Below are 25,809 nucleotides of genomic sequence, written 5' to 3'. Positions count from 1 at the left end.
CCAATTAACCAGCAAAAACCCAGAAGTGGAGCTGTATCTCAGTATGCTAACCTAGAGCAAAGAAGCTCAAGGATGGCATCCATACTTTGAATTCAAGCCCCATGATTGACAAAAATGGCTTGGGGCTGGCTGTGGTGATACATGCCTATAATACCAACTATTGAGGGTTGGGGGGCAAAAATAGGAGGTTCATAATCCAAGACCAGGCCAAAGGATGAGCTTCCATTTGAAAGACAAACTGAAAGCAAAAGAACTGGGGGCATGGCTCAGGTAATAGAGTATTTGCTTAGCAAGCTTGAAGCCAAGTTCAGCCTTTGGTGCCAATACAACAATAAAGCCAGAAAAAGATGGAAAACCAGGCTTATGTAAGGGAACAAAATGAATCAAGTTTAGGACAAATAATAATGCATAATAATACACATTGTCAGATGTGCCAGATGGGTGGAGGTGTGGTGAAGACTGGAATTAGGGAGAGTGTTGGCAAAACTGGAGCTGTTGTTAGTTTGGGGGCTGGTATGGGGTATAATATTCTGTTCATACCCCAAATCCAAAGTGTATATGTAAAAGACAGGGATGGGGGGAGGAGGAAGAGGATAGGGAGGGAGGGAGGGAGGGAGGGAGAGAGGGAGAGAGAAAGAGGGAGAGGGGGAGAGGGAGGGGGAGGGAGGGAGGGAGGGAGAGAGAGAGAGAGAGAGAGAGAGAGAGAGAGAGACAGAGACAGAGACAGAGAGAGAGAGAGAAGAGAGAAGGGGGGGTATTTGATCTTGTGAGTTTGACAAGCCAGCTTCAGCACAGGTGGTTTGTCTTGGTGGAATGGGGTATATTGGATCAGTGTGGGGTGTGTGAGGTATTACTTCTTCTTGTTAACTGTCTGCAGGCAGTCACTTCAGTACCTTTAAGCCTTAGTTTTGTCGAGTCTAAAATGTATTCTAAGTAGGTGGGAGGAGCTAGTGAAATAATGGGCAGGGATGTTTTTACCAGCCACAGAATGATGTACAGCTGTAGTATTGTTACCACAGGCGTGGTGTGGTGAGTGGGAGCCGGACATCTTTGTAGTTAGGCAGAGTTGTTGTTGGTGGCCTCAGGATCTTTGCACTGGGCCCTCTGTCAAATCTGCTGTCTCTTGTCATATTCAAGGCTATCTTCAGTTTGGCCACACAAACTTTTAAGTCTGCCCCCTACCACATGGGCTGTTTTATTTTCTTCAGAGTTTTTGAAATAGACCACTTAACTCCCTTTTGCCTGTTCCCTCCCTGTGCTGAACGTGAAAGCAAGATGAGACCTTGCCTGTCTCTCTCAGTCACATCTTCGCTGCCTCAAAGCCCAGTCCGGTGTCTGGTTATGTGGAGATGTCTGCTCATTTAGCACGGGCTGGCTGCTCAACACAGTGGAAGGGCTCTGAGTCTGAAGATCCAACTGAGCAGGGTCCAGGAGCCCCGAGAGGATGCTGAAAATTGGGGGGTACCTGTGTGACCTCCTCCTCTACATGTTTCCGAATCTCATTTCTTTGGTTACTGAGAAATAAATTCAATTAAATGCGCAGTAACTTAATTGAAAATTCCATCAACTTTGGATCTCAGTTCACGATGTCATCTCTTAATAAGGAAAAAGAACAAGAAATCAGAATTCATATTTATTTTAGTGTAAGTAACAGGCCATGAAATTACACAATGTTTCCAATTTGGCAGGCTAATGAATTCAGTCTGAAAATGTAATCTTGTTCCTTCATCCACAAGTGATAGGAATTAGAGTTGAATTTGTGAATTGGATACAGTTACCAACTCAGCCCCTGCCCATAAGAACTGATTTGTTTATACATTGGCGTTCCCTCCCTGCTGGCTGGTACCATTCCCTTTTCCTTGCTTGCTTCCTTCTTCCTTCCTGTTCCTCCAGCCCCATTACTGGGTCTTCAGGTGTCTGGTGAGTATGGGGAGACTGCAGGGTGTCCCTGAGTTAGGTGAAGGGAACATAAACGGGGTGTGTGTAGCAGTTCAGGTCAGTCATCCAGCCCTGCCTGTAAATCCAGGTGTCTCCCGAGTTTACACCTGTGACTCGCTGGCCCTCCTTGGAGATGCTCCTCCCATTCCATCCCGACATATCCTGTCTGGTGGACTGACCAGTCCCTGGTTCTCTCCCCTGCAGGGTAACCTGTCTGTGTGCCCAGTTTGAAGCTGTCCTACAGCATGGCTTGAAGAGGAGTCGAGGGCTAGCGCTCACGGCAGCTGCCATCAAACAGGCAGCGGGCTTCGCCAGCAAGACCGAGACAGGTACTGCACTGCCCACTGGGGCTTGGAGGGGCCTATCTTCTCTCTGGTGTGTTCCCTTTTTATTTTCTCTTTAATACCGAGTAAGATAGTCATTGTGTGAGGCCTGCTTTGTGTATAATGTGTGTGTGTGAAAGAATTGATGTCTTATTTGCAATTTAAAAAAGCTAACAAGACCTACTGGTGGTGTTTGGTGTCTAAGGTGAAGTTCTCTGAGCGCACGCCTCTGAGCTGGGGGTGGGGAGATTTAGCTTATCGAGGTGGTGGCTTGAAAATTTACCACCTGTGCTCACTTTATGCATGGGGCCAGCATGGCATTTCATAATTAAATGTCTTCCACAGCCACAGAAACCTCGCGCATCTCTGAGTTTAGATTCTGTTATCCATTTATTTTTTTTTGGGGGGGGGGACAGGTCTTGGACTTGAACTCAGGGCCTGAGCACTGTCCCTGAGCCTGTCTGTGCTCAAGGCTAGTGCTCTACCACTTGAGCCACAGTGCCATTTCTGGATTTTTCTGTGTATGTGATACTGAGAAATCAAACCCAGGGCTTCATGCATGCTAGGCAAGCACTCCACCACTAAGCCACATTCCCAGCCCTCTCCTATCCATTTGAATGTTGTAAAAATATGTCCCGGAAGAAGGGAAAATGCTAGTAGCAATGACAACCATTAACAGTCAGCACTGGTGTGGGCCTGGCTCTTTGTGTTGGTGTATGATGTAACACTCGGAGCTAGAGTGAACTTGGCTTTGTGTGTTGGTTTATGATGTAACATTTGGTGTTAACGTGGGCCTGGGCCTGTGTGTGTTGGTGCGTGATGTAACATTCAATGTGTGAGCCTGGCCCTGTGTTAGTTGCTGCTATAAGTGCCCTCTGTGCTCTCAGGAGTGGCAGGGATCTTCGTTACTGACCTCCAGGGGAGATGGAGGAAACAGCTGTTCATGACCACAACTGCCAGTCATAACCTTGAAGTGAATCATGTTGTGTTGAGCTGGCTATGGTCTCCTCCTCCCCACTGATCCAAGGGAGGTTTTTCTGCCATCCCCGGCCCTCAGTCCTTGTCCATGTGCTAACGTGTTACTGCTGCCACCGCTCTTCCTTCACGGCTGAGTCTTGGTGCTGGCTTGCTGGGCCAGCTCTGAAAATCTACTTGATTCACAGATTGCGGTGCTTCCTTTCTTTCAGCTCTTTGACTAATCTTTTTTCCTTTTCCTCTGTTTCTCTCACCAGTTGCTAATTTTTAAAAATCAATATGGTTCTGTTGGGATTAAGAGGAAGCTTTGAGGGGTTTCCAGTCACTGCTGGGTTTTCAAGGTTCCTGGATCCCTTTCTTAAAGAGCCACGGAAGAGGCAGAGCTCAGAGGGCAGCCAGCATCAGGGGCCTCGGTGGCTGTGGGCATCACTACCCGGTGTGTGCTCAATGCCTATCTGGCTTAGCCAGAGGTCTCTACCTGTACCATGAAGGGACGACCTGAGGGTGGGAAGAGGCTTTGCCTGTTTTCTGGGCTGCCTCTGGTTGCCGGTGGCAGTTAGAAGCAGGAACGCAGCAAACTAGCTTTGCCTTGGGTGGCCACTAAGGGCATCACCGCCATCACTGTGGGCAGGGTTAATTAACCATTTATTTGCTGCTGGACAGCCCTGGCTGATTAAGACCTCCGCTGCAGTGAATGCTAGAGGAGAGCCCGAGGCCTTTCAGCTGCTGTGAGCTGGGAATCATGCGATCATTGCTTCTTCAGCCCTTGGTCCCATCCCTTGTGGTGTCCTAGGACAGAAAGACTGGAATCAGAGAGCTCCTGGTTTGTTCCTCCATGCTGGGACAGGCAGGCACGTTATGTGCTGCCATAGGTATTAAGACTTTGTCCGCTCAGAGAATGCTCAGGCAAGCTCTCTGGGACATTTCCTTCTTGCTTCTGTCTCTCTGGTGTAAGAGAAGGAATTCATGGGACCTGCCTCATGGGGCCGACAGGAACTCAAAGAGAAAGTTCTTGCAAATTCCAGGCTCAGAAATGGCAACATGGCAGTGGTCTTCCAGGGTGGCTGATGATGTCCTTTTTCTGTTTTGGATGATAACACCTTTGGCTCAAATTATTTAATAACATACCCAAGCTCCCACAGCTGGTGGAGGCAGAGCTGAGGATTTCAATCAAGTCTGATTGGCTTTGAATTCCTGGCTCTTCCTAGCATTTCCCTCCTCTGCCAGCAAGCCTGTGCTCCTCAGTGGCCCACTCCCTGGAGACCACTGTGGCTTGGCTGACAAGAATCAATGCCAAGCTACCCCCTGAAGCTATAGTATTAGCTCCATTACAGGTGAGAGGAGAGAAAAGCTGAGCCTCAAAGTAATGACAGAAGGAAAGGATACTGTTGAAAATCACAATGTTGTAGCTAATGGTGAGCTTGCCCGGGTCATAGCTGCACTGGGTCCTCTAGGGGAAAGCTGGATGCAAGACTTGAGTCCAGGAGCTGGTGCCCCTGTACTGTGTGCTCATAGCTTGAAAACTTTCGTTGCTAGTATTAGAACAAAATTGTGCAATTTCATGTTAAAATACAGGTTTGCAGCCTTTTTCCATTCATTCATTCAAGACAGAGTCTCGCTACGTAGCCTAGGGTGGCCTTGGAGGTGCCAGCATGTCACCACACTCAGCAAGCTTGCCCCACACGGCAGCCTGTGGTTCTGGACACACATTTCCACTAGTATCTTTGGCTGAAACTGAGCACTACTGAGTTGTATAGATGGGGAAACGCATTCTTCTCGTTCTCCACAGTCTCCATTGCTCCCTATTGCTCTTAGAACTTAAGTGAAGTGCAGTGCCCCAGCTTGTGTGGCACAGTCCTTTTTCCACACTGTTGGTATGGGAGGAAAGTACTTCTTGTTCACACTTCTTGATACTCACTCTGGGATTATGCTCTGGGATAAAGGACATAATTTTGGATGGGTTATATTTAAGACAATTCACCGAGTCCATTGTTGCAGTCTCTGTGGTGCTGACAGAGGGCACCCAGGCAAACAAGCAGCACCCTCCCCAGGCCACACATGCAACCATGTGTCTATCATTGCCACAACTCCTCTCCTCCTGTCTAGGAAAAAGTGCCCCATAGTCTCTGCTAGTTACTCTGCCTACCTCTTCCTCACAGGTAGCCACGGCTTTGACTGCTCCCACTGGGTTTGTCTGGTCTGCATTGGAATGCAACGTGGGTCTGGTCGGCTCCAGTCAGCGTTGCTCTGTGGCTCTGCTGTGCTGGTGGGGCTTCTCAGCCTTCCCCAGGGTCAGCGTTACACACGTCTCTGCTCCGGATAGCATTTGAGTCCTCCTTTCTGGTTTGGGTGATGCAAGCAATGGCACCAGGATTGAGTTTGTATGTGCGTTCTTTTGGGTCAAGAAGCAAGGTTACCAAGTCTTGGGGTTCCTATGCCCTGGGCTCCAGAGTAGACTATGGTCAGTTCAGTTAGCATGGTGGCTCCTCAGGCCTGCTCACACCTAATACTGTCCTGAGGGTGTGTCCTATTTCATGGTGAGCTTGACTTCTGCGTGTTAACCACTCCTGCATTCCTAGCCTAAAACCTGGTGAGGTAATGACTGTGCTTTTCATGGGTCACTGGCTTTGACTCTGATTTTTGCTTCTATGCCTTGGATAGATTGGCTTGTTATTTTGTAATATTCTTTTTTTCCATAACTTGGGATCATGGTTATTCAGGCTCATCATACAAGTTAGAAAGTGTTTCCTTTTTTTCTATTTGTATATGAGTTTGGATACAATTGCCATTTTTCTTCCTCAAGTGGAATAATTCACTGAGGAAACTAGAGCTGGAGATTATTTTTTCTTTTTGGTTGGTCATGGGGCTTGAACTCAGGGCCTGGACACTGTCCCTGAGCTCTTTTGCTCAAGGTTAGCTCTCTATCATTTGAGCCACAGCGCCACTTCTGGTTTCCTGGTGGTTTATTGGAGATTCAAGAGTCGCATGGACTTTTCTTGCCGGGTCTGGCTTTGAACCGTAATCCTCAGATCTCAGCCTCCTGCCACTGGTGCCCATCTGAGCCTGAGATTTGTGCATGTAGATACTATGACGGGCACCTGGTGTGAAGTTAGAAGTACAGATACTTATTTTCTTGCATCTGCTCATCCTAGGCTTCACTTCTTTAGGGACCACCAAATTGTTTTCCAGTGCGTGTTCCATTTTAACTCTCATCAGCAGTGTAGTATAAAAGTTTCTCCACCTCCACACTTGCCTTTTTGTTTTTTACTTTTACTTTATTTTTTCTATGCCATTCTGGAGCTTGAACTCAGGACCTGGGTACTGTCCCTTAGCTCTTTCACTCAAGGCTGGTGCTCTACCATCTGAGCCATCCCTCCACTTTTGCTTTTTGGTGGTTTATTGGATATGAGTCTCACAGACTTTGCTGCCTGGGTTGGGTTGACTTTGAACAAAAATCCTCAGATCTCAGCCTCCTAAGAGGAGGATTATAGGCAAGAGCCAGGAGCTCCTGCCTTTTTTTTTTTTTTTTTTAATAATCATATCCTCATGGATATGAAGTGGGATCTCACTGTGATTTTAATTTATTCTTGCTTGGAGTTTCAGATTTCTGTGACTTTTTTTTTTTTTGGGTCCGGTTGTGGGGCCTGAACTCGGGGCCTGGGCGCTGTCCCTCAGCTCTTCAGCTCAAGGCTAGCGCACTACCACTTGAGCCACAGCGCCACTTCCGGCTTTTTTCTTTTTTCTTATGTGGTGCTGAGGAATCGAACCCAGGGCCTCAGGCATGCAAGGCAAGTGCTCTACCACTGAGCCACCTTCCCAGCCCATCTGTGACTGTTAACCCATAAGCTTCCTGTGTAGTTTACCTGCACTGTCGCCATCTCCTGCAATCCCTAGTGTTTTTCTTACCAGTCCCCAGGGTTTTTCTTTTCTTTTCTTTCTTTCTTTTTTTTTTTTTTTTTTTTGGGTCCGGTCGTGGGGCCTGAACTCTGGGCCTGGGCGCTGTCCCTCAGCTCTTCAGCTCAAGGCTAGTGCTCTACCACTTGAGCCACAGCGCCACTTCTGGCTTTTTTCTTTTGGCTTATGTGGTGCTGAGGAATTGAACCCAGGGCCTCATGCATGCAAGGCCAGCGCTCTACCACTGAGCCATCTTCCCAGCCCCATCCCCAGGGTTTTTCTTACCAGACTGGGTAGACACTGCTCTGTTCTGTCAGCTGTTTCTGAGGTTGTGTCCATCCTTGTTCATTCCTGTATTCAGTGTTTTGCTTGGCTATCTACATAGTAGAGGCTCCATTCAAATATAGACTTCAGAGCTTGGGTGTGGTGGCTCACACTTGTAATCCCAGAAACTTTAGAAGCATAGTTGGGGAGGATCTTGGTTTAAGACTAGCACAGGCAAGAAATTATGATGACCTATCTAAATTCAGGCATTGTAGCATGCCTGTAACCTCAGCTACCTGTGAGGTGGAGGTAGGAAAATCACTTTCCAAAGCTTACCTAGGAAAAGACTTAAGACCCTATATATAAAAAATAAGTTAATGTGAAAAAGGCTCCAGTGGCTAGTGAGCTCAAGGCCCGGAGTTCAAATCCGGTACTGTTAAACAGTGAAACACCCAAGACTTCAGGCCATGGTGCTCATTTTCCTAGTGAGCCAACTCCTGCCCTCTGCTTTTTGTGCGCATTTCACAGTGCGTTGGAAGCGAGTATATTAATACACCGCAATGGTAAGGATAGAGAAACCGCTGCATTGGTCCTCAGTGGGGATTTCTGAGAACGGTTGACTACACTTGACTCAAAGCAGAGTTATGTTTTGCTTCATTGAGTCACCTTGGGCAGCAGCTTTTCTGAAGAAAATGAGTTGGGAGGAAGCTGCATGTGCCGGCAGAGGCCTGTCCTGTCCTGTGGTGGTGAGGGGAAGTCTGCCCTACACCCGGCCCTCCCTGAAATGCTTTCAGTTCCCCCCTGGTGCTTCTCCACTGTCCTCAGCAACGTTCAGGTTTACTTCTGGTCAAAGAAAGCGTGCAAGCCTTCTGCCATGGGTGGAGAAAATACGGAGCAGTGTCTAGTCTAACAGCTGGGAGAAAGCACCTGGCTTTAGGGGGAGAGCCAGAGACCAGGGTGTCATTCTTGATGAACTTCGTGTCAGCCAGTGGGCCTCCAGATTATGGAGGCCTCCATGGGGTTCCAGGGAGGATCCTTGACATTAGGAGTAGTGCAGGCTTGGGCTGTAGCTACATAGGGGCATGAATACTGTCCAGTGCATGAAGCTCTGGTGTGGCTGGACTAATGCCTTGTGTGCTGCTCCACACATGTCTCCATGTCTCTTCAATAAAGACTCAGCTTTGGCATCAGTTGTCAGTGTTTAGACACCTGGATTGTAAGTCTCACGGGTCCTTTCCCTTGTACCTCTCTGAGGGAAAATAGCTTCAGCGTGTGTGTGTGTGTGTGTGTGTGTGTGTGTGTGTGTGTGTGTGTGTGTGTGTGTGTGTGTGTGCGCGCGTGCGTGCGCGTGCGTGTGTGTGTGTGTGTGTGCGTGTGTGCGTGTGTGCGTGTGTGTGTGTGTGTGTGTTGGGTACTATCCCTTAGCTTTTCTGCTCAAGGCTAGTGATCTACTACTTGAACCACAAGTTCCACTTTACCTTTTGGATGGTTAACTGGAGATTAGAGTCTTTGGGATTTTTTTTTGATGGACTGGCTTTTAACTGTGATCCTCAGATTTCAGCTTAAAAAGGTAAGAGTAAAGCCGGGCACCTGTGGCTCACACCTGTAATCATAGCTACTCAGGAGGCTGAGATTTGAGGATCATGGTTCAAAGCCAGCCCAGGCAGGAAAGTCTGTGAAACTCTTATCTCCAATAAACCACCAGAAAACCGGAAATGGCACTGTAGCTCAAGTGGTAGAGCACTAGCCTTGAGCTGAAGAGCTGAGGGATAGCGCTCAGGCCTAGAGTTCAAGCCCCATGATCGACGAGAAAAAAAAAAAAAAGTGAGGATTACAGGCATGAGCCACCAGCGCCCAGTGAGACCCAGTGAGGCTACCAAACTTAAGGGATATTCATAGTTTCACACAGTATTAAAAAATAGAAAAAAGTAATGAAAAAACCCCACAGTGATCCAAGTCTCAAATAAGGCTATGAGTAGGGAACAGCGTGGTGGACTCGTCATTGCCCAGCCTGGGTTTCCTGCTGTCTCCAAGGAGCAACTTGACAGCTCAGTGCTTAAGGCAACTTCCCACGGATGAAATGGAACACGTTGCCCACAGGAAAATGGAATGCCTGGAGAACAGGGAAGGGATGTTCCTGCGTACCTGGGCTTTGGCTTCAAGTGAGGTAGTAGTAATAGCTGTTTTTTCATTGTACAACAGTTTCATGCCAGATATGTAAATTGGTGGTTTACACTTGCTGATTGCATTGTTGGATGCATATTAGGCTCTCATTTTCCCTCAGAGCAAACCTTACAGGGAAATACTTGACCCTCATTGTACAAATGGGGAAAATGGGGACTAACTCAGTCACATAACATCACAGTGTTACAGAGTTTTAGCCAAGGTTTCATCTTCTTGCAGTCCCTAAAGTATGAATCTTTGGTATTGTCAACAAAGGATGAGGCCTGCTGGAAACTTTACCAGAACAAACGTTTCCCCTTGTCTCCTCTCTGGCCTCTTCCACACCCCTTCCCTGTCCTGGTTCTTGTTCTTGGTTTTTGGGAGTATTGGGATTTGAACTAAGTTACCTCACATTTGCTAGGCAGGTGCTCTATTGCTGAGCCATGCCTTCAGCCCACTTTGGCACAGGCTCTTTTTGAGGTAAGCTTTTGCTTTCTGCCCTGGGATGTGTCTGGATCATGATGGGTGTGTTCTAGGCTTCACATCATACTGGGATGATAGATGCATATTACTTTGGTCAGTTTCTTCCCATTGGGATGGAGTCTTGAAAATAGTTCTGCCCTGGCTGGTATGGAACTGCAGTCCTTCCAACCTCAGCTCCCCCGAGCAGCTGAGATGATAGGTGTATGCCGCTATGCAGTTACTGTTTGAGAAGGGTGTATCTGTCTGAATAGGCCTTCAACCACATTCTCCCCATGTCAGCCTCCCAAGTAGCTAGGCTTACAGGTATTCTGAGAAGCAGAAGCCCTTGCACACTTTTGCAATTTATCCCACGTTTCAAAGCAAATCAGAATATATTCCCCAATTAAATTATGGACACCTCATGCTTTAAATGGCAGGTGAGCCACACTTTAAATAGACCGCATTAATTCTGGCGGTGAAAGTGGAACTCTGCTGGGATAATTCTTATCATCCTCACCATCGCTCTGACAAGCTTTAAAAGGATTCTGGAGCAGTAAGCACTTTGCAGAATTGAAAGGTGAAAACAGACCATAAAGCGTTCATGTGCATTCAAGGTCAGAGGGAGGTGACTGGGTTTTTCGAGAGAGACCGGGCGCAGGTGAGAGTCACTTGATGTGAAACGTGATGGAAATAACTGTGCTGTCGGAGGGGTTCCAGACACATCATTGGCTGCTGGCTTCAGGCATTGCTCTCCCCCAGCTCCCGGTCCTGATGTCTGAGAGGGACACAGAGAGGAAACAAAGCTGTTTTGTATAGTCATGTGGTCTGGTCTGATAGGATGAGGGAGGGGATAAGTGTGACATGTAGGGACAGGCCTGCATGAACTGCTCTATTGGTGGTTTTGTGAGGAAGTTTATTCTAAAAGATCGAAAGGGTGTCTTGATCCACAAATGCAGATGCCCTTAGCAGAGAACGGAAGAGCGGAAGGCACACAAATGCCCCCTTCTAGGTGGTCATTGGGCACATGGTGGTGGTCATTATGGCTGGGCATTGTGCTCAGTGTACTACGCCACCCTCCTGTTCTCCAGCACCCCACAACCCTGAGGGTTTCTGAACTTTGTGTTGACAGGAATCAGAGGTTTAGCAAAGTTCATTGACCTGCCCGCGGTCATTTGGCTGAGTGATCCTGTCACTAGTGTGTCCTGCTTGGTGGACTGGAAGCCTGGTGGGGATGCGTCCTTGCCTCTATCCCAAGGCCTAGGCCAGTTCATGGCCCACAAGAACGCCATAGACCTAGCTGCATTGAAATGAAGCATTAGAGTGAAATCAAACTTATTACTCTGGCTTCTGGTTTCCAGATCCTTCTAGAAGGAAGTCTCCAAGGCTCTCACAGTCTTAGAAGGTTCTGTGAGCCTGGTTAGCCGCTAGATTGGAAGCTGGGTCTGGCAGCAGACTGTGCTTTTCCCCTTGGAATTTTGGGATCATGCTCATGGTGAAGACGTAGAGTCTCCTCTCATCACTGCCCTCATTGCTCAAGGGGTTTATGTAAGCTCAGCTCCCATTGGCCCTTTGGCCCACTAACTTTACTGATGTTCATCACCAGGCAAGTTCTGTCCTTGTCCAGATCTTTGGCCTGAAGTTGTCTTTGATTTGGAGATGCCCTTGGTTGTTGTGAGGTTGGATAACAGTGCCTAAAACATAGTATTGACAGCAGGAGAAAGGGTTGAAGAACGAGCAATAAGTGAAGAACATCCATTGCAAAGCTAGGCAGACACTTGAATTAGGACTGAAAAATCTGTGCATGTGGATTAGAGAGGTGGTTTCCAGGAGATCCCAGTGGGTGTAGAATGCTATTTGATGAATATAAACAAACTTTTCTTTGCTTCTCCTTAAAGCTTTAAATCTTTCTCTATCTCCACACCTAGTAATTTTGCAGGTGGAATAACCAGAAATGAGGACATTTAATTATTAATGAACAAAAAGGGTCTTCGTTGTGTAGGGGGAAAATTGACAATGTGTTATAGTTCTAGTAAATACAGATTTTTACTGACTAGCCATAAAAAATCATTTTGAAGACTTCTAGTTGTAGTAGGAAGATGTTCATGATCTAGATAAAACACTGAAACAAGATACAAAATCTAAAATCATTATATATATGCAGATGCATGTCTGCATATGGAAACTGAGATGCATGTCCAGCTTTTATATGACTGCTGTAACTAGAGGCTTTTTTTTTTTTTTTGCCAGTCCTGGGGCTTGAATTCAGAGCTTGGGCGCTGTCCCTGAGCTTCTTTTTGCTGACGGCGAGCCCTCTACCACTTGAGCCACAGCACCACTTCTGGCTTTTATCTGTTTCTGTGGTACTGAGGAATCAAACCCAGGGACTCATGCATGCTAGGCAAGCACTCTACCATGAAGCCATATTCCCAGCTCCCTCCACCCCCACCTTTTTTTAAGAGACAAAATTTTCTTATGTTGCTCAACTGCCTTTGAATTCCTGGAGTCAAGTGCTCTTGCCTCAGTCTCCTGATTGTATTGGAAAGCAAGCACCCGCCACCAGGTTTGGTCTAGAAGTCTCTCTAACTTCTGTTTTAGTAAAGATAGCTGTTACTATATTGGCCTAAAAAGATTATCTAGTCCCCCTCTTTCTTTCCTTCTTCCTTCCTTCCTTCCTTCCTTCCTTCCTTCCTTCCTTCCTTCCTTCCTTTCCTCTTTCTCTCTCTCTCTCTTTCTTTCTTTCTCTTTCTTTCTTTCTCTCTCTCTCTTCCTTTCTCCCTCCCTCCCTCCCTTCCTTCCTTCCCTCCCGCCCTCCCTCCTTCCTTCCTTCCTTCCTTTTCTTTCTGTTGGTCATGGGGCTTGAACCCTGAGCCTGAGTGCTATCCTGCGCTCTTCAGCTCAAGGCAAGTGCTCTACCGCTTGAGCACAGCACCACTTCCGGTTTTCTAGTGGTTCATTGGAGATAAGATTCCTACGGACTTTTCTGCCTGGGCTGGCTTTGAACCGTGATCCTCAGATCTCAGCCTCCTCAGTAGCTAGGATTACAGGGGTGAGCCACTGACGCCCAGCTGCTCCCCCTTTTTCTCCATCCCTAATTTAATCACAGTTATTGACTAAGGCATGCCTATTGTTGGGGTCATAATTTGGCCTGCCACAAGTGTTAATCCTGTGCCATAAAGAAAGGTACAAGAAAAAAGACTGGAGGGAAGTTGTTGAAAATGTCACCTGACAATTGTGGTCAGTGGCTTGTGATTGTCGGTCGGGGTCATTTTAAATCTCTGGTCACTCCTGTGTCTCCCACCTGTCTGTGCTAAGGAAGTGTCACTCAGCCCAAGTGACCCGCCCCTTTCCCCCCACAGAGCCCGTGTTCTGGTTCTATGTGAAGGAAGTCCTCAACAAGCACGAGCTGCAGCGCTTCTCCTCCCTGCGCCACATCGCCTCGGATGTGGGCCGTGGCCGCGCCTGGCTGCGCTGTGCCCTCAACGAGCACTCGCTGGAGCGGTACCTGCACATGCTCCTGGCTGACCGTGGCAGGCTGAGGTACGCATGTATGGGGAGGCACTGGCCCAGGTGGGAGGATGGCTGGAACTGACCTCTGGATTTGAGTCCCCCCTCTTCCCTGCCCAACGCATGGTGGGCTCCCTGGATGCTGGGGAGGGCGGGGTCTGTGGCAGCTGCGGATGGCGGCAGCCACCCTGCTCGTTACCATGCTTGTTACCACCCAGGCTGGGGGCACAGAGACACCGGCATGTTAGGACACAGGTTGCTCTTCTTGAAATTCTACTGTGGGATTCTTTTAATCACCCAGTTCCAAACCGACTGAAACATGGAAGTTTTAAGTTATAGAAAGAAGTCGTGTGTTTAGTAAAATGTTCTTTTCCTTTTTTATAATGCCAAGCCTGGGGATTGAACTCAGGGGCCTGGACACTGTCCCTTAGTTTTTTTTTTTTTTTTTCCTCAAGGCTAATACTCTACTATTTGAGCCATAACTCCACTTCTGGCTTTTTTGCTGGTTACTTGGAGATAGTCTCATGCACTTTCCTGCCTGGGCTGGCTTTGACCATAATCCTTAGATCTCAGTTTCCTAAGTTGCTAGGGTTATAGGCATGAGCCACCAGTGTCTGGCTTCTACCAGTACTACTACCAACAACTCTGTGGGTATTCTAGAATTGTCTTAAAAACAGCCCTGGAGGGCTGGGAATGTTGCTTAGTGGTAGAGTGCTTGCCTAGCATGCATGAAACCCTGGGTTTAGTTCCTCAATACCACATAACAGAAAAGGCCAGAAGTGGCGCTGTGGCTCAAGTGGTAGAGTGCTAGCCTTGAGCAAAAGCTCAGGGACAGTGCCCAGGCACCTAAGTTCAAGCTCCAGGACTGACAACACACGCACGCACGCGTGCACGCACACGCGCGCGCGCACACACACACACACACACACAAACAACGTGCTGGTGGTTCATGTCTGTAATCCTAGATACTCTGGAGGCTGAGATCTGAGGATTGCAGTTTGAGGCCAGCCAGGGCAGAAAAGTCCGTGTGAGACACTCACCTGCAATTAACTACTCAAAAAACCTGTAGTGGTGCTGTGGCTCAAAGTGGTAGAGTGCTAGCCTTAAGCAGAAGAGCTCAAGGACAATGCCCAGGCCTGAGTTCAAGCTCCACAACCGTGAGAGGCTAGGGAAACTGGATGGCAGGTACTGACAGAAACACCAGCAACTTATTCATCTGTGCAGGGAACCTGGAATTGTATGTGAAAGGGCCACGGTGTAAATGCCAGCTTGGCCTTGTGTCTGAGCTTCACTCACAGACAAGGCAAGCGTGTGAGCAACGGGTGTCTTCTCTTTCTGAACATATCTAGTCACATCACTACATTATAGGCCACTCAGCACTGAGTGGACTAAGGTGAAATGGAGCTTTGAGTCGGTTCATTTAGAATTCCAGAGCCCGGTGGGGCAGTCAGGGCACTGAGGTTATTTGGTGGTTGTTGCTTAATGTGGAGTCACATAAACAGCCTGGAAATGGGACTGGGGAAATGAGTTTTGAGTCCTGGCTGTACCGTTTATTGGTGGGATCACCTTGGATAGGCCCTATGAGCTTCTCTCCCTCCTTTCCCCAGCTCCTGTTTATATTCAGGACCTTTGTACTCTCCCGGTCCTTTCCAAGGATAATGTGGGTTCCTGAGTTCATAACCCAGGCAGGTATTGTAAGTGAATGCCTGGTTTGTGGAGGCATATAGTTCTATTCTTTCTTCCTGAAACTGTCTTCTGGTGTTAGTCAAATCAGGTAGGCCCTGTTGCCCAGCTTGGATTTCCTGTCTCTTGGGGACCTTGCATGAGTGGAAGTCACCCGTCTGTTCTCTTCTGCCTAACTGCTCTATAAATATATTTCCATATGTCTGTTTCAGGGGACTAGGGAGGAAGTTGCTGGAGCTACGTACTCAGACCTTTGTTTATTAGAGCAGGTTCAAACCAACAGAGACCTCAGACACACCATTTCCTCTGTGGGGTGGTGGCTAGACACGGATTTCCCAGGGAGTCATCTTTGTGGAATTGTGTGGCGGATAGAAGTTTAGAAGCACTATTACAAACATTTCCTTTTCTTTTCCCTTGCAGCACGTTTTATGAAGATTGGTCTTTTGTGATGGATGAAGAGAGGTCTAGCATGCTTCCCACCATGGCAGCTGGTAAGCCTGGCCTAGCCAGGGACAGTGGGTTCTAGGAAGCTTGGGGGAGTAGAGAGGACTGCCTGAGGGTGGACTTCCAGCCTAAGGGGTACACTGATTTCCCTACTCCTCGCTGACCTCACCAGTCTCACTGTGGTCCTTCCTTTAAGTCAGGCCCATTCTTCAGGAATTGGCTATCCTGGCAAAAAAAAAATGCACGGGGTTAGGAGGTGTTGTTACTGGCTTGGCAGGTGTAATATAAAGAGCCAGGAACTGAGAAGGGAATCCTACCTCAAACCCTAGCTCTGTTAACTGTGCTTTCCTCCTCCGAGAGGCAGGAATCTGGACAGCTGTCTAGCCACTTTTTTAGGGCTTTGTGGCAGTTATAGAAGATAAAGGGTGGTGTGCCTGGGTTGCCCACATGAAGGAAGGCCCTAGCTTGTTGTTGTCTGGTGGACTGGCATTTGACTCTCACTCCGAGAGTGAATGATAGAATTAACCAGACAAAATGTGGAGACTTGTGTTTTTTCCAGATTCTGTTTCGCTCTCCCCTCTCTTTTATGATGGTTTTGGGGTTTGAACTCAGAGCCTTGTGCCTGGTAGGAGGTATCTACCAGTTGAGTGATGCCTCTAGTTCTTTTTGCTTTAGTTATTTTTCAGGTAGAGTCTTTTTTTTTGGGGGGGGGGGGGGTGTCTGGATCTGGCCTCAGATTGCAATCCTCCTGAGTAGTATGTGCTGTTACATTCAGATTATTGGTTGAGATGGAGCTCTTGTTAAATTTTTGCCTTGTATTGCTTTGAATTTCAGTCCTTCCGAGTAGCTGAGATCACAGACACAAGGCATTGTTCCTTTGAAAAGTTTTTCTTTTTCTTTTAAAAGTTTCTACCAGCCGAGCGCTGGTGGCTCACGCCTGTAATCCTAGCTACTCAGGAGGCTGAGATCTGAGGATCGCGGTTCAAAGCCAGCCCGGGCAGGAAAGACCGTGAGACTCCTATCTCCAATAAACCACCAGAAAACCGGAAGTGGCGCTGTAGCTCAAATGGTAGAGTGCTCGCCTTGAGCTGAAGAGCTGAGGGACAGCGCCCAGGCCCGGAGTTCAAGCCCCACGACCGCCAAAAAAAAAAAAAAAAAAAAAAAAAAAAAAAAAAAAAAAAAGTTTCTACCAAGATTGCGCGCACACACACACACACACACACACACACACACACACACACACACACACACACACACATTCTCTCTCTCTCTCTCTCTCTCTCTCTCTTTCTCTCTCTCTCTCCCTCTCTCTCTTTTTTTTTTTTTTTGTCGGTCGTAGGGCTTGAACTCTGGGCCTGGGCGCTGTCCCTCAGCTCTTCAGCTCAAGGCCAGCGCTCTACCACTTGAGCTACAGCGCCACTTCCGGTTTTCTGGTGGTTTATTGGAGATAGGAGTCTCACAGTCTCTCCTGCCCGGGCTGGCTTTGAACCGCGATCCTCAGATCTCAGCCTCCTGCATAGCTAGGATTACAGGCGTGAGCCACCAGCGCCCGGCTCTCCCTCTCTCTCTTTTTTCCTGGTCGTGGGGCTTGAACTCTGGGGCCTGGGTGCTGTCCCTGTCCTCTTCAGCTCAAGGCAAGCGTTCTACCTCTTGAGCTACAGCACCACTTCCAGTTTTCTAGTGGTTTATTGAAGATTAGAGTCTCATGGGTTTTTCTGTCTGGGCTGGCTTTGAACCATGATCCTCAGATCTCAGCCTCCTGAGTAACTAGGATTACAGACTTGAGCCATCGGCACCTAGCCAAGACTGCATAGTGTTAGTCTTGTCAAGTGATGAGAAAGAGTCAGGATTTGGCCATGATTTCCTTAGTAGCCAAGAGGACAGAGTAAGTTTTTTTTTTTTTGCCTAGGAGTAATTATAATGCTGCTATTTATATATATTATTGATTGCTTATTAAACAATTGTATTTAATATTTCCCTAAATCCTGTGAGGGAGATCGCGTTATCCTCATCTTATAGGGAAGAACCTTAATGAAGCCGGGGACATTGTAAGTTGCTTGACCAAAGTCAAGTGCGTAGTAAGTGTTGCCAGGGCTCTCCCTCTGGCAACTTGATCCCAGGACTTAGGCGATCCTATGCTTCTAGGTCAGCTTTGTAGAGGTTTCTGAACAAATGAGATGTGTGTGCTCTGTAGGAGGTGAGTCTGCCTGATGGCAGTCACCTGGGCTCGCCCCTTTTCTGGGCAGGTCTCAACTCCATACTCTTTGCCATTAACATCGACAACAAGGATTTAAACGGGCAGAGTAAGTTCGCTCCCACCGTGTCAGACCTCCTGAAGGAGTCCACACAGAATGTGACGTCCTTGCTGAAGGAGTCCACGCAGGGAGTGAGCAGCCTTCTCAGGGAGATCACGGCCTCCTCTGCTGTCTCCATCCTCATCAGACCCGAGCAGGAGAGTGACCCGCTGCCCGTTGTGTCCAGGAGTGTCAGTGGCGGTGAGTGTGAACAGGCCCTGGGGTTGCATGCACCAGTTGAGGGGGGGAGGGGGGAAGGAATGAGGGTAGGAGTGGCACCTACACTACCCGAGTCCTTTCAGGCAGAGTGAAATGTGATTCCCTGGCATGTTCAGTTTGTGTTTATTTTTTTTCTACCCTCATTCATTGGGAAAGACCCTGACATGCCCACACGTGGCGGTATACACGTGTGTGCGCACGTGAAGGTGAGGGGGTAGAGAATCCAGCAGGCTGGTCACAACACACTGGAAGTGGGGGTGTGGTAGGCACAGGAAGCCAGATGGGTGGGTCTTCAGTCGTGTGTTCCTCATTCATTATTTATGGCATGCTTTGTGCTGGACAGTGAGCTAACAAATGAGACAGAGTGCCAGCTCACAGCTCGCAGCCTCCCTGGGGATAGAGGAGGGGAGAAGTTTAAAGACAAATTATACAAATAACTTATTGTTCTTGTGACACACAGGACTGGGGACTGGGTGAAGGCCAAGAATGTGAATATGCCTGGCCTGCTCTGTCAGGAGAGGGACTTTTAAGTAGAGTCTGAGTGAAGAGAGCAGTTCCTCAGCTTTGGCTGTGGGGTGATGAAGAATTGGGTTAAGATGAATCCTCGGGGCTGGGAAGGTGGCTCCGTGGTAGAGTGCTTGCTTTGCATGCTTGAGGCACTGGCTTCGATTCCTCAGCACCACATAAACAGAAAAAAGCCAGAAGTGGGGCTGTGGTTCAAGTGGTAGAGTACTAGCCTTGAGCTGAAGAGCTGAGGGACAGTGCCCAGGCCCAGAGTTCAGGCACCACTGCCAAAAAAAAAAAAGATGAATCCTGCATGCAGTTTAGAGCACCCCTGGGGCATTTGGGGTTACTAAAAGCAGAAACCTTGGGGACACGCGCCAGTCCCTTGATGTCGCCTCCCTACAGCACTGATTATACCCATCTCTGTAGTGACCAGTGAGAGCCCGGCACCCCATGGCCCGTGGTACAGAAACCCCCCAGGAAAGCCTTGGGAACAGGACATCTGAGGGTTAGTGTGACCAACACTGAGATTTGTTACTCTAATACCACCAGTCCTGGCAATTGTTGGACTCTGAGCTTTTGAAATTACCTCACATTTGGGCCACATTGGGGAGTTATTGCCAGGCACTGCTTATTGGTGCGGTTGGCATGACGTGTTCTAGCCAGGCTTGATGACTAAGATGGGTGGACAAGTAGGATCATCTTAGCTCTGGTCCCTGAGGCTGTGTGCTTACTTTAGGGTTTGCATATACACCTCTCTTTGTTATGATCTGTGGATTGGTGTGGTGGAGCCTCTACAGATGGCCCTGTTCCTGTGTCTGAAGTTGTTCTATTTGTCATTCTGAACATTCTCATGCTCCAGTGAGACCAGCTTCTGTGGGTACCGTTATAAAGGTGGCCATCCAAGAGACCAAGGCTGCACATGAGCTCTTTTGATGTCTGGGCCTTAGTACTTGGTGTTGTGTCTGCTATGTTCCGTTGGTAAAAGCAGAGCTCTGCTCCAGCACAGATTCAAGGGGTGTAGGGACCATGACCCTGCCCTCCCCACGGAGGAGCAGCATGGTCTCTGCCAGGACATCACACAGGAGCACAAGTCATCAAGACTGAAACAGCTGACTGCGGCCCAAAACAGGCTTTACTGGCCTCATCTTCCAGCCTCAGGCGTGGTTGCCACATGCACCAGTGGAAACCATGCCATAGTGTCAGTCTGTGGGGTCAGAGTAGTTGCTGGAAGGGAGTAGTGCTGGTATTTGCTGTGGTGTATCTGTGAGGTCAGGAGAGACTGCATCCATTACACCATGATGCCCTGCCTTCTGAGGACAGGTGTTCTTCAGGGCTTAAGAAGGAAATGGGGTGACTGCTTACTTGTCAGTGGTTTTACTGACATTGGCTCCATTCTCATCTGTCTCGTCTACTTTTCTCTATCCCTACCTTTTCTTTTTGCCAGATGCCAGATGTAAAAAGGAACGGAAGAAGAAAAAGAAGGTGACCAACATTATCTCATTTGATGATGAAGAAGATGAGCAGAACTCTGGGGATATTTTCAAAAAGATACCTGGGGCAGGGGAGAGCTCAGAGGAGAACTCTGACCGCTCCTCAGTCAATATCATGTCGGCCTTTGAAAGCCCCTTTGGGCCAAATTCCAATGGCAGCCAGAGCAGTAACTCATGGAAAATTGATTCTGTGTCATTGAACGGGGAGTCTGGGTACCAGAAGCTCGATGTGAAAAGCATCGACGATGAGGATGTGGATGAAAATGAGGATGAAGGGTACAGGAACTCAGCAGGAAGGAAGCACCCGGTCTGCTCAGAGTCCCCAGACAAGTAAGTCCCTTGAACTCTCAAGGAGAGTTGACATCAACCGCTTTTCCCTTCAACAGTGGTGGGTGAAATTAGAACACAAATTCTGTATTTATTTGTTCATTCATTTTTTTTAGGTCATTATTTAGGCGGGGAGAGTGTTGGCTTGCCTTTCTTCTGAGAATTAAGAGGGGAGGGAGAGTATTTGAAGGTACTTTGCACAGAGTAAGTGTCTGAATGTATGCCTTGAAGTGTGTGCTATGTCCCTCTGATTTTCATGTTACAGACTGGGTTTTCCTCACATCTCTAACTTGCCACTGGCAGGGCAAGCTCTGAAGGAAGGCAGGGTATATCTAAAGAAGTCATGGCTGGACTGGGAAGGTGGCTCAGTGGTATAGTACTTACTTGCCTTGTATGCATGAGACCCTGAGTGTGATTCCTCAGCATCACATAAACAGAAAAAGCAGGAAGTGGAGCTGTGGCTCAAGTGGTAGAGCACTAGCCTTGAGCTGAAGAGCTGTAGGACAGCACCCAGGCCCAGAGTTCAGGCCCCACAACTGACAAAAAAACAAAACAAAGAAGTCTGTGCTGGTCTTTAGGAGTGTAAAGCATAACTGCTGCAGATGTGAACCCTGGGAGAGGCTGGGTACAGGAGGGGTCTGAAGCAAAGCAGGGCAACCTGAAGCTCTCTGACTGGCTGTGTGGCTTCTCCTAGGCTCAGTGGGATGAGGCCTTTCATCTCCCAGAGCCTCTGCAGGTGCATTGAGTCCAGAGACACTGCATGTGGGGTCCTTCATCACGTAGGCGCTACAGTTCACAGTGCTGTGCTAATCACGGCTGACTTCACAGTCTGGCCTGTTTAAGTATAAAATGAATTTACAGAAAGGCATCTTTGATATGATTAAAATATAGTATTGGGGCTGGGAAGGTGGCTCAGTGGTAGAGCGCTTGCCTTGCATGCATGAGGCCCTGGCTTCCACTCCTCAGTACCACATAAGCAGAAAACGCCGGAAGTGGCGCTGTGGCTCAAGTGGTAGAGTGCTAGCCTTGAGCTGAAGAGCTGAGGGACAGCGCCCAGGCCCAGAGTTCAGGCCCCATGGAAGCTTTGATTTGTATGTTGTTTTAATACTTCCTTTCCTCTTTGTCATGAGATGGGCCCTAGTTTTGTTGTCTTTGCTCATCTTCATTCACATGGATACTGGCTGTCTGTGATGCTTAGGGCTTCATGTTCCTTAACTGTAAGAGTGCAGCCACTGTGAGGTTAGGAGTTTCAGTCTGCTTTTACTCACAAAATATAGGGCTCCACGAAGAGTTGAGATATGAGAGCTGAGATTTAAGTTTGGATATGCTCTGCCCTAGGATTTATATTGCAAATACTTCCCATGTTCCCATGTAGTTATTTTATGAACTGGCTGATGTGGTAGTTGCTTGATGGTCAAGTTGATTGGGCCGTGGGGTGCCCAGATGAAGGCATTATGTCTGGAATCTCGGCGGATGTTCTACAGGCACGAGTGTTGGACCACACAAATGGTGGAGTAGGTGAGGGAGGTTGTTCTCCCACACTGGTGGGCACCATCCAGTCCCGGGAGGGCCTCACTGGATCAAAACCCAACGAAGGGAGCGGCTCTTTCTCTCCCATCTGCCAGGTTGAACTAGGACTTTGGGATTTGCACCCTCTGATTCTCTGACTGAATCACTCCATCAGCTTTTCTGTGTCTCCAGCTTGCAGATTATAGATCCCATAATTCTCAGGCTCCACAGTCACATGAACCAATTCTTCACTATAAGACTGTGTTTACGGTGTGTGTCCCTTTCCACCCATGGGTTCTGTTTCTCTGCAGATTTAAGTGTTTATCTAAAAAACACTGCCAGAGAAGCATCTAGAATAATGTTCCGCTGAACACCTGGGTAATGTGGCCCAGTTTGGTGGATGTCTACCTTTTTCACAACTGCTTTTCTTTTTGACTCTGGACCTTTTAGGCCATGCCATGTTCTGTATGTAGCTCAGTGGTGTGCATCTGACTTGGTTCCTTGTGGCTTCGGTGGTCTTTCCTCTTCCTCTCTCTGATGTTGAAGCTGGATGTTTAGACACCAGCCCCCAAGTCTAGGAGTCCTGTGCTATCTCCGGCCACTCATTCCTGTATTCCAAAATGGATGTGGTGAAGGGCAGAGAAAGGAAATTCATTACATAGCAGCCATGGGAAGACAGCACTTTGGTACCTCTTCACAGACCCTGACTTCGGGTTCAATAGGAAGAAAGGGGACAGAGGGTGAGAAAGGTATGCAGAGTTCAAACAGTCCCTGGTCACAGGTGAGGTCTGAGTGACCTTTATCTCAGTCTTTGTCCTTGGGGGAGTTCCAAAGAATTGTTATGACTTAAAAAAAAAAAATCTGCAACCAAACGGGAAGGAGTTATCTGAAATGTTATCTCCTGAGATTTTAGCTGTTTCTTTGAAGATGATAAGGCCAGGCCTGTGTGAGCAGTTTGCCTTTGCCTTCCTCACAAGATGCTTTGCCAGTGAATCTTCTTTTTCCTGGAGCCCCCACTGATTGCAAAGGGACTGCAGCAGAAATTAGCTCAGGTCAAAGGCCACAGGGACAAAGTGAGGGAACTTTTAATTAATTCACAGGGCCCGGCAAAAACATCTTCAGGTTGCCTCTTACAGTGCTGCTAAGTGGAGCCAGCTTGCATGCCAAGGTAGCTGCTGTCATTGTGATGTGTAGAGGGCACAAAGCAATACTGGGTGACTGTCCTCCTGAGGGCCTGGCCTGCTAGGATCATGGATAGCTTTTCCTTGGCAAAAAGAGGAGTTTCCACTGATCATCATCTTCAGAGCAGCCTGGGAGGAGCCGAGGAATAATGAGGTGGCTTTGATTCTGACTTTGAGCTAGTGTTCTTAGGAAAGGGCTGGAGGGTGGAGCAGAGCAGGCTTGTGAGGGAGTGGAGTCCCCAGCCACACAGCCCTGTGTGGGTCTTCATGGCCTCTGGCAATGTTAGCGGCACCTATCTGTAGGATGACCTGTGCATTCTCTGCTTACTGGTAATTAAGCCACTTCTCTGGCCTAGGGAAATGCATAGCCTTCCTCCCCCAGTGTCATCCATAAGCATTGGCTTTGCTTTTTGCTTTTTCTACAAAAGAGGGAGTAGCTTTATCATAGGAAGGAGTTGCAATAACTCTCCCACACTGGGAAGGAAGTAAAGGAAAGCAGCGAGAAGAATAATGCACAGGAATAAAGGTTGCATCTCATTAGCAATTAAGCAAATGCAAAGTGAAACCAGATACCCTCTCTCTCTCATCATGTTTGCAGGATTTCCAATGAGAGCTGATAAAAGGCAAGCCTTGGCTTAGCACCTGCTGTGAGGGGCAGGCTGGCTCTGCACCCTCGGTTCTGGGCACAAAGCGGGTATACCATCTACACCTGCACAGCGAGGAAGGACAGGCTGTCACCAGGGGCTGTTGGTAGGAAAACAGTGAGATGGAATGTCAAGAGTACTTGGACTTGTTCCGACTTGATTTAGCAACCCTACTGCGGGGAATCTGCCCCAGGGACGCCCCGGGGGTGTGTGGCTCAGCTGTACCAAAGTTCTTGTTCAGAGAAGCAGAACACCAGAGTTGACTTCAGTGTGTGACCACCCAGACACAGCTGCGTTAGCATTTCAGAGCCAAGCTTTAACATCTGAATAGTAGGATCTTGATTTTTGCTTTAAAAACATTTTTTTTTTTAATGGACTAGGCCTCGTACTAGTACCATAACACTGGGCTGTTCCCCAGCCTGTGAGTGCTGCAGCTGATAATTGGAAAGTACCTGAGCACAGGAAGATGGGCTTAGGAATTTATATCAAATAGGCAAAACAAGAAACTGACCCGCTGTTGCACTGCAGAGGGGAGGAGCTGTCCAGAGGCAGTGGCCAGCCCAGCCCTTTTTTGGGGGGAAGGTGGCCATAGCTGTTTTTCTTCCCTTTCCTTTCTGACGTGGTCTACGTTTGGAAAGGAGTGTCATTTTGTAATGAAAAGTAACTCTCATTATTGACCCTTGTGCCAGTTTCTGAGCTCCTTGGGGGCCACTTGACTTAGGTTTCGAGTCACCCCGTTTCTCCCTCATACCAGTTACTGGGAAGTGGCAAGAATGGTCTTAGAAACCAGTAGACATTTCCAGCTGCCCAGAGCTGCTGGTGGGCTGGAGGAAGGACCAGCCGGTGTTGCTGCCTTCTCCTACAGCAGCCCCCGGACCCCCTTGGGAGTCAGAGCCCTGGGAAGGAAGAGCACAGCCATGTCTGCCTCACACCTGACCCATCGGGTCAGTGACTAGGACATAGACACGTGGGGGCGGGGTTGGGGGAGAAAGAAGCTCTTCTGTCCCTATCTGCTGAGAGCCTTATCATGTTACCTGTGGGATTTAATGATACGTTTTGTGAAATTCAGTTAGGATTATGTCCTCTAAGCTTCCCGTCCACCTCCAGGGTCTGGTCTGACACGCAGCTGGAAGGCTGAGGGGAGACGCCACATGGGAGGCGCCTGCAACGGAGTTGTTAGTTAGGCAGGCAGGCAGGCAGGACTCCACCTCGTTGTTATACTTTTAAAGCGTTGTAAAGAAATACTAACACAGAAGAGAACACCCCAAAGGCTTTTAATACAAATACGGTAAAACTACACGTATGGACACAGGGTGGGCAGCCGGCCAGAGACCCATGGGACTGTGTTTGGAAGATGCTCAGCCTAAGTTCTGAGATGCATACCTGACGACCTGGGATAGATCTTATCCTCCTCCCTTTCTTCTTATCCCTTCTGGCCCTCCCTTTCCCCTCCCTTCTTTCCTTTCTTTACTAACTAAGGTATCTCTAGTTAGTAATGAAAGATACCCCAAGTTACAGAGTGACTTTATGAACTTTAGCAATTACAAGGGTATAGTAGCACACATGTGTCATCCCAGAACTTAGGCTAAAGCAGGAGAATCACCAGTTCAAGGCCCATCTGGGCTACATCTTAAAAACAAAAACCCCATAAATGCTGAGATTTCTTATTGTTGCCTAGTTACTTTGCGGCCAGAGCTGTTGGCAAATGCTCTCAAGCAGGCACGGTGGATGCCACCTGGGGTTACAGAGGTTGCACAAAGTACCTTTGTGCCTTGTAGGTTAAGATGAGCATGCTTACATGAGTTAGTTAATACTTGAGCTGGAGGGAGCTGGGCATGACCTGCTCTGAGCGTGTGCTTTGCCCACAAGGGTCTAAGGACCAGCACGGTGAAGGGACAGGGCCCAGTCACGTGGCTGTCCCTGTTTCACACTGTGCTTCCTCTGCACTGCACCCCTGCTGTGCCCCCCCAACCCGCTTTCCCTCCCTC

The 25,809-nt window shown here is 48.3% G+C and overlaps 1 protein-coding gene across 3 annotated transcripts in view; it reads left to right on the top strand.

Moving 5' to 3' along the window:
* Snx29 (sorting nexin 29) overlaps positions 1-25,809 on the top strand; it is a 232,860-nt gene that overhangs the window by 28,350 nt on the left and 178,701 nt on the right. For all 3 annotated transcript variants that reach the window (XM_042698295.1, XM_042698296.1, XM_042698294.1), the window contains exons 4-8: positions 2,143-2,267; positions 13,376-13,556; positions 15,627-15,697; positions 17,897-18,145; positions 20,115-20,490. In XM_042698295.1, the coding sequence (XP_042554229.1) occupies positions 2,143-2,267; positions 13,376-13,556; positions 15,627-15,697; positions 17,897-18,145; positions 20,115-20,490 (1,002 nt within the window). The remainder of the gene's footprint in view (positions 1-2,142; positions 2,268-13,375; positions 13,557-15,626; positions 15,698-17,896; positions 18,146-20,114; positions 20,491-25,809) is intronic.

This window comes from Dipodomys spectabilis, unplaced genomic scaffold (genome assembly GCF_019054845.1).
Source record: "Dipodomys spectabilis isolate Male_0828 unplaced genomic scaffold, ASM1905484v1 ptg000231l, whole genome shotgun sequence".
Taxonomy (NCBI): Eukaryota; Metazoa; Chordata; class Mammalia; order Rodentia; family Heteromyidae; genus Dipodomys; species Dipodomys spectabilis.
Note: the sequence above shows the minus strand (reverse complement) of the source record. Positions and strands in the feature narration are given on the sequence as shown.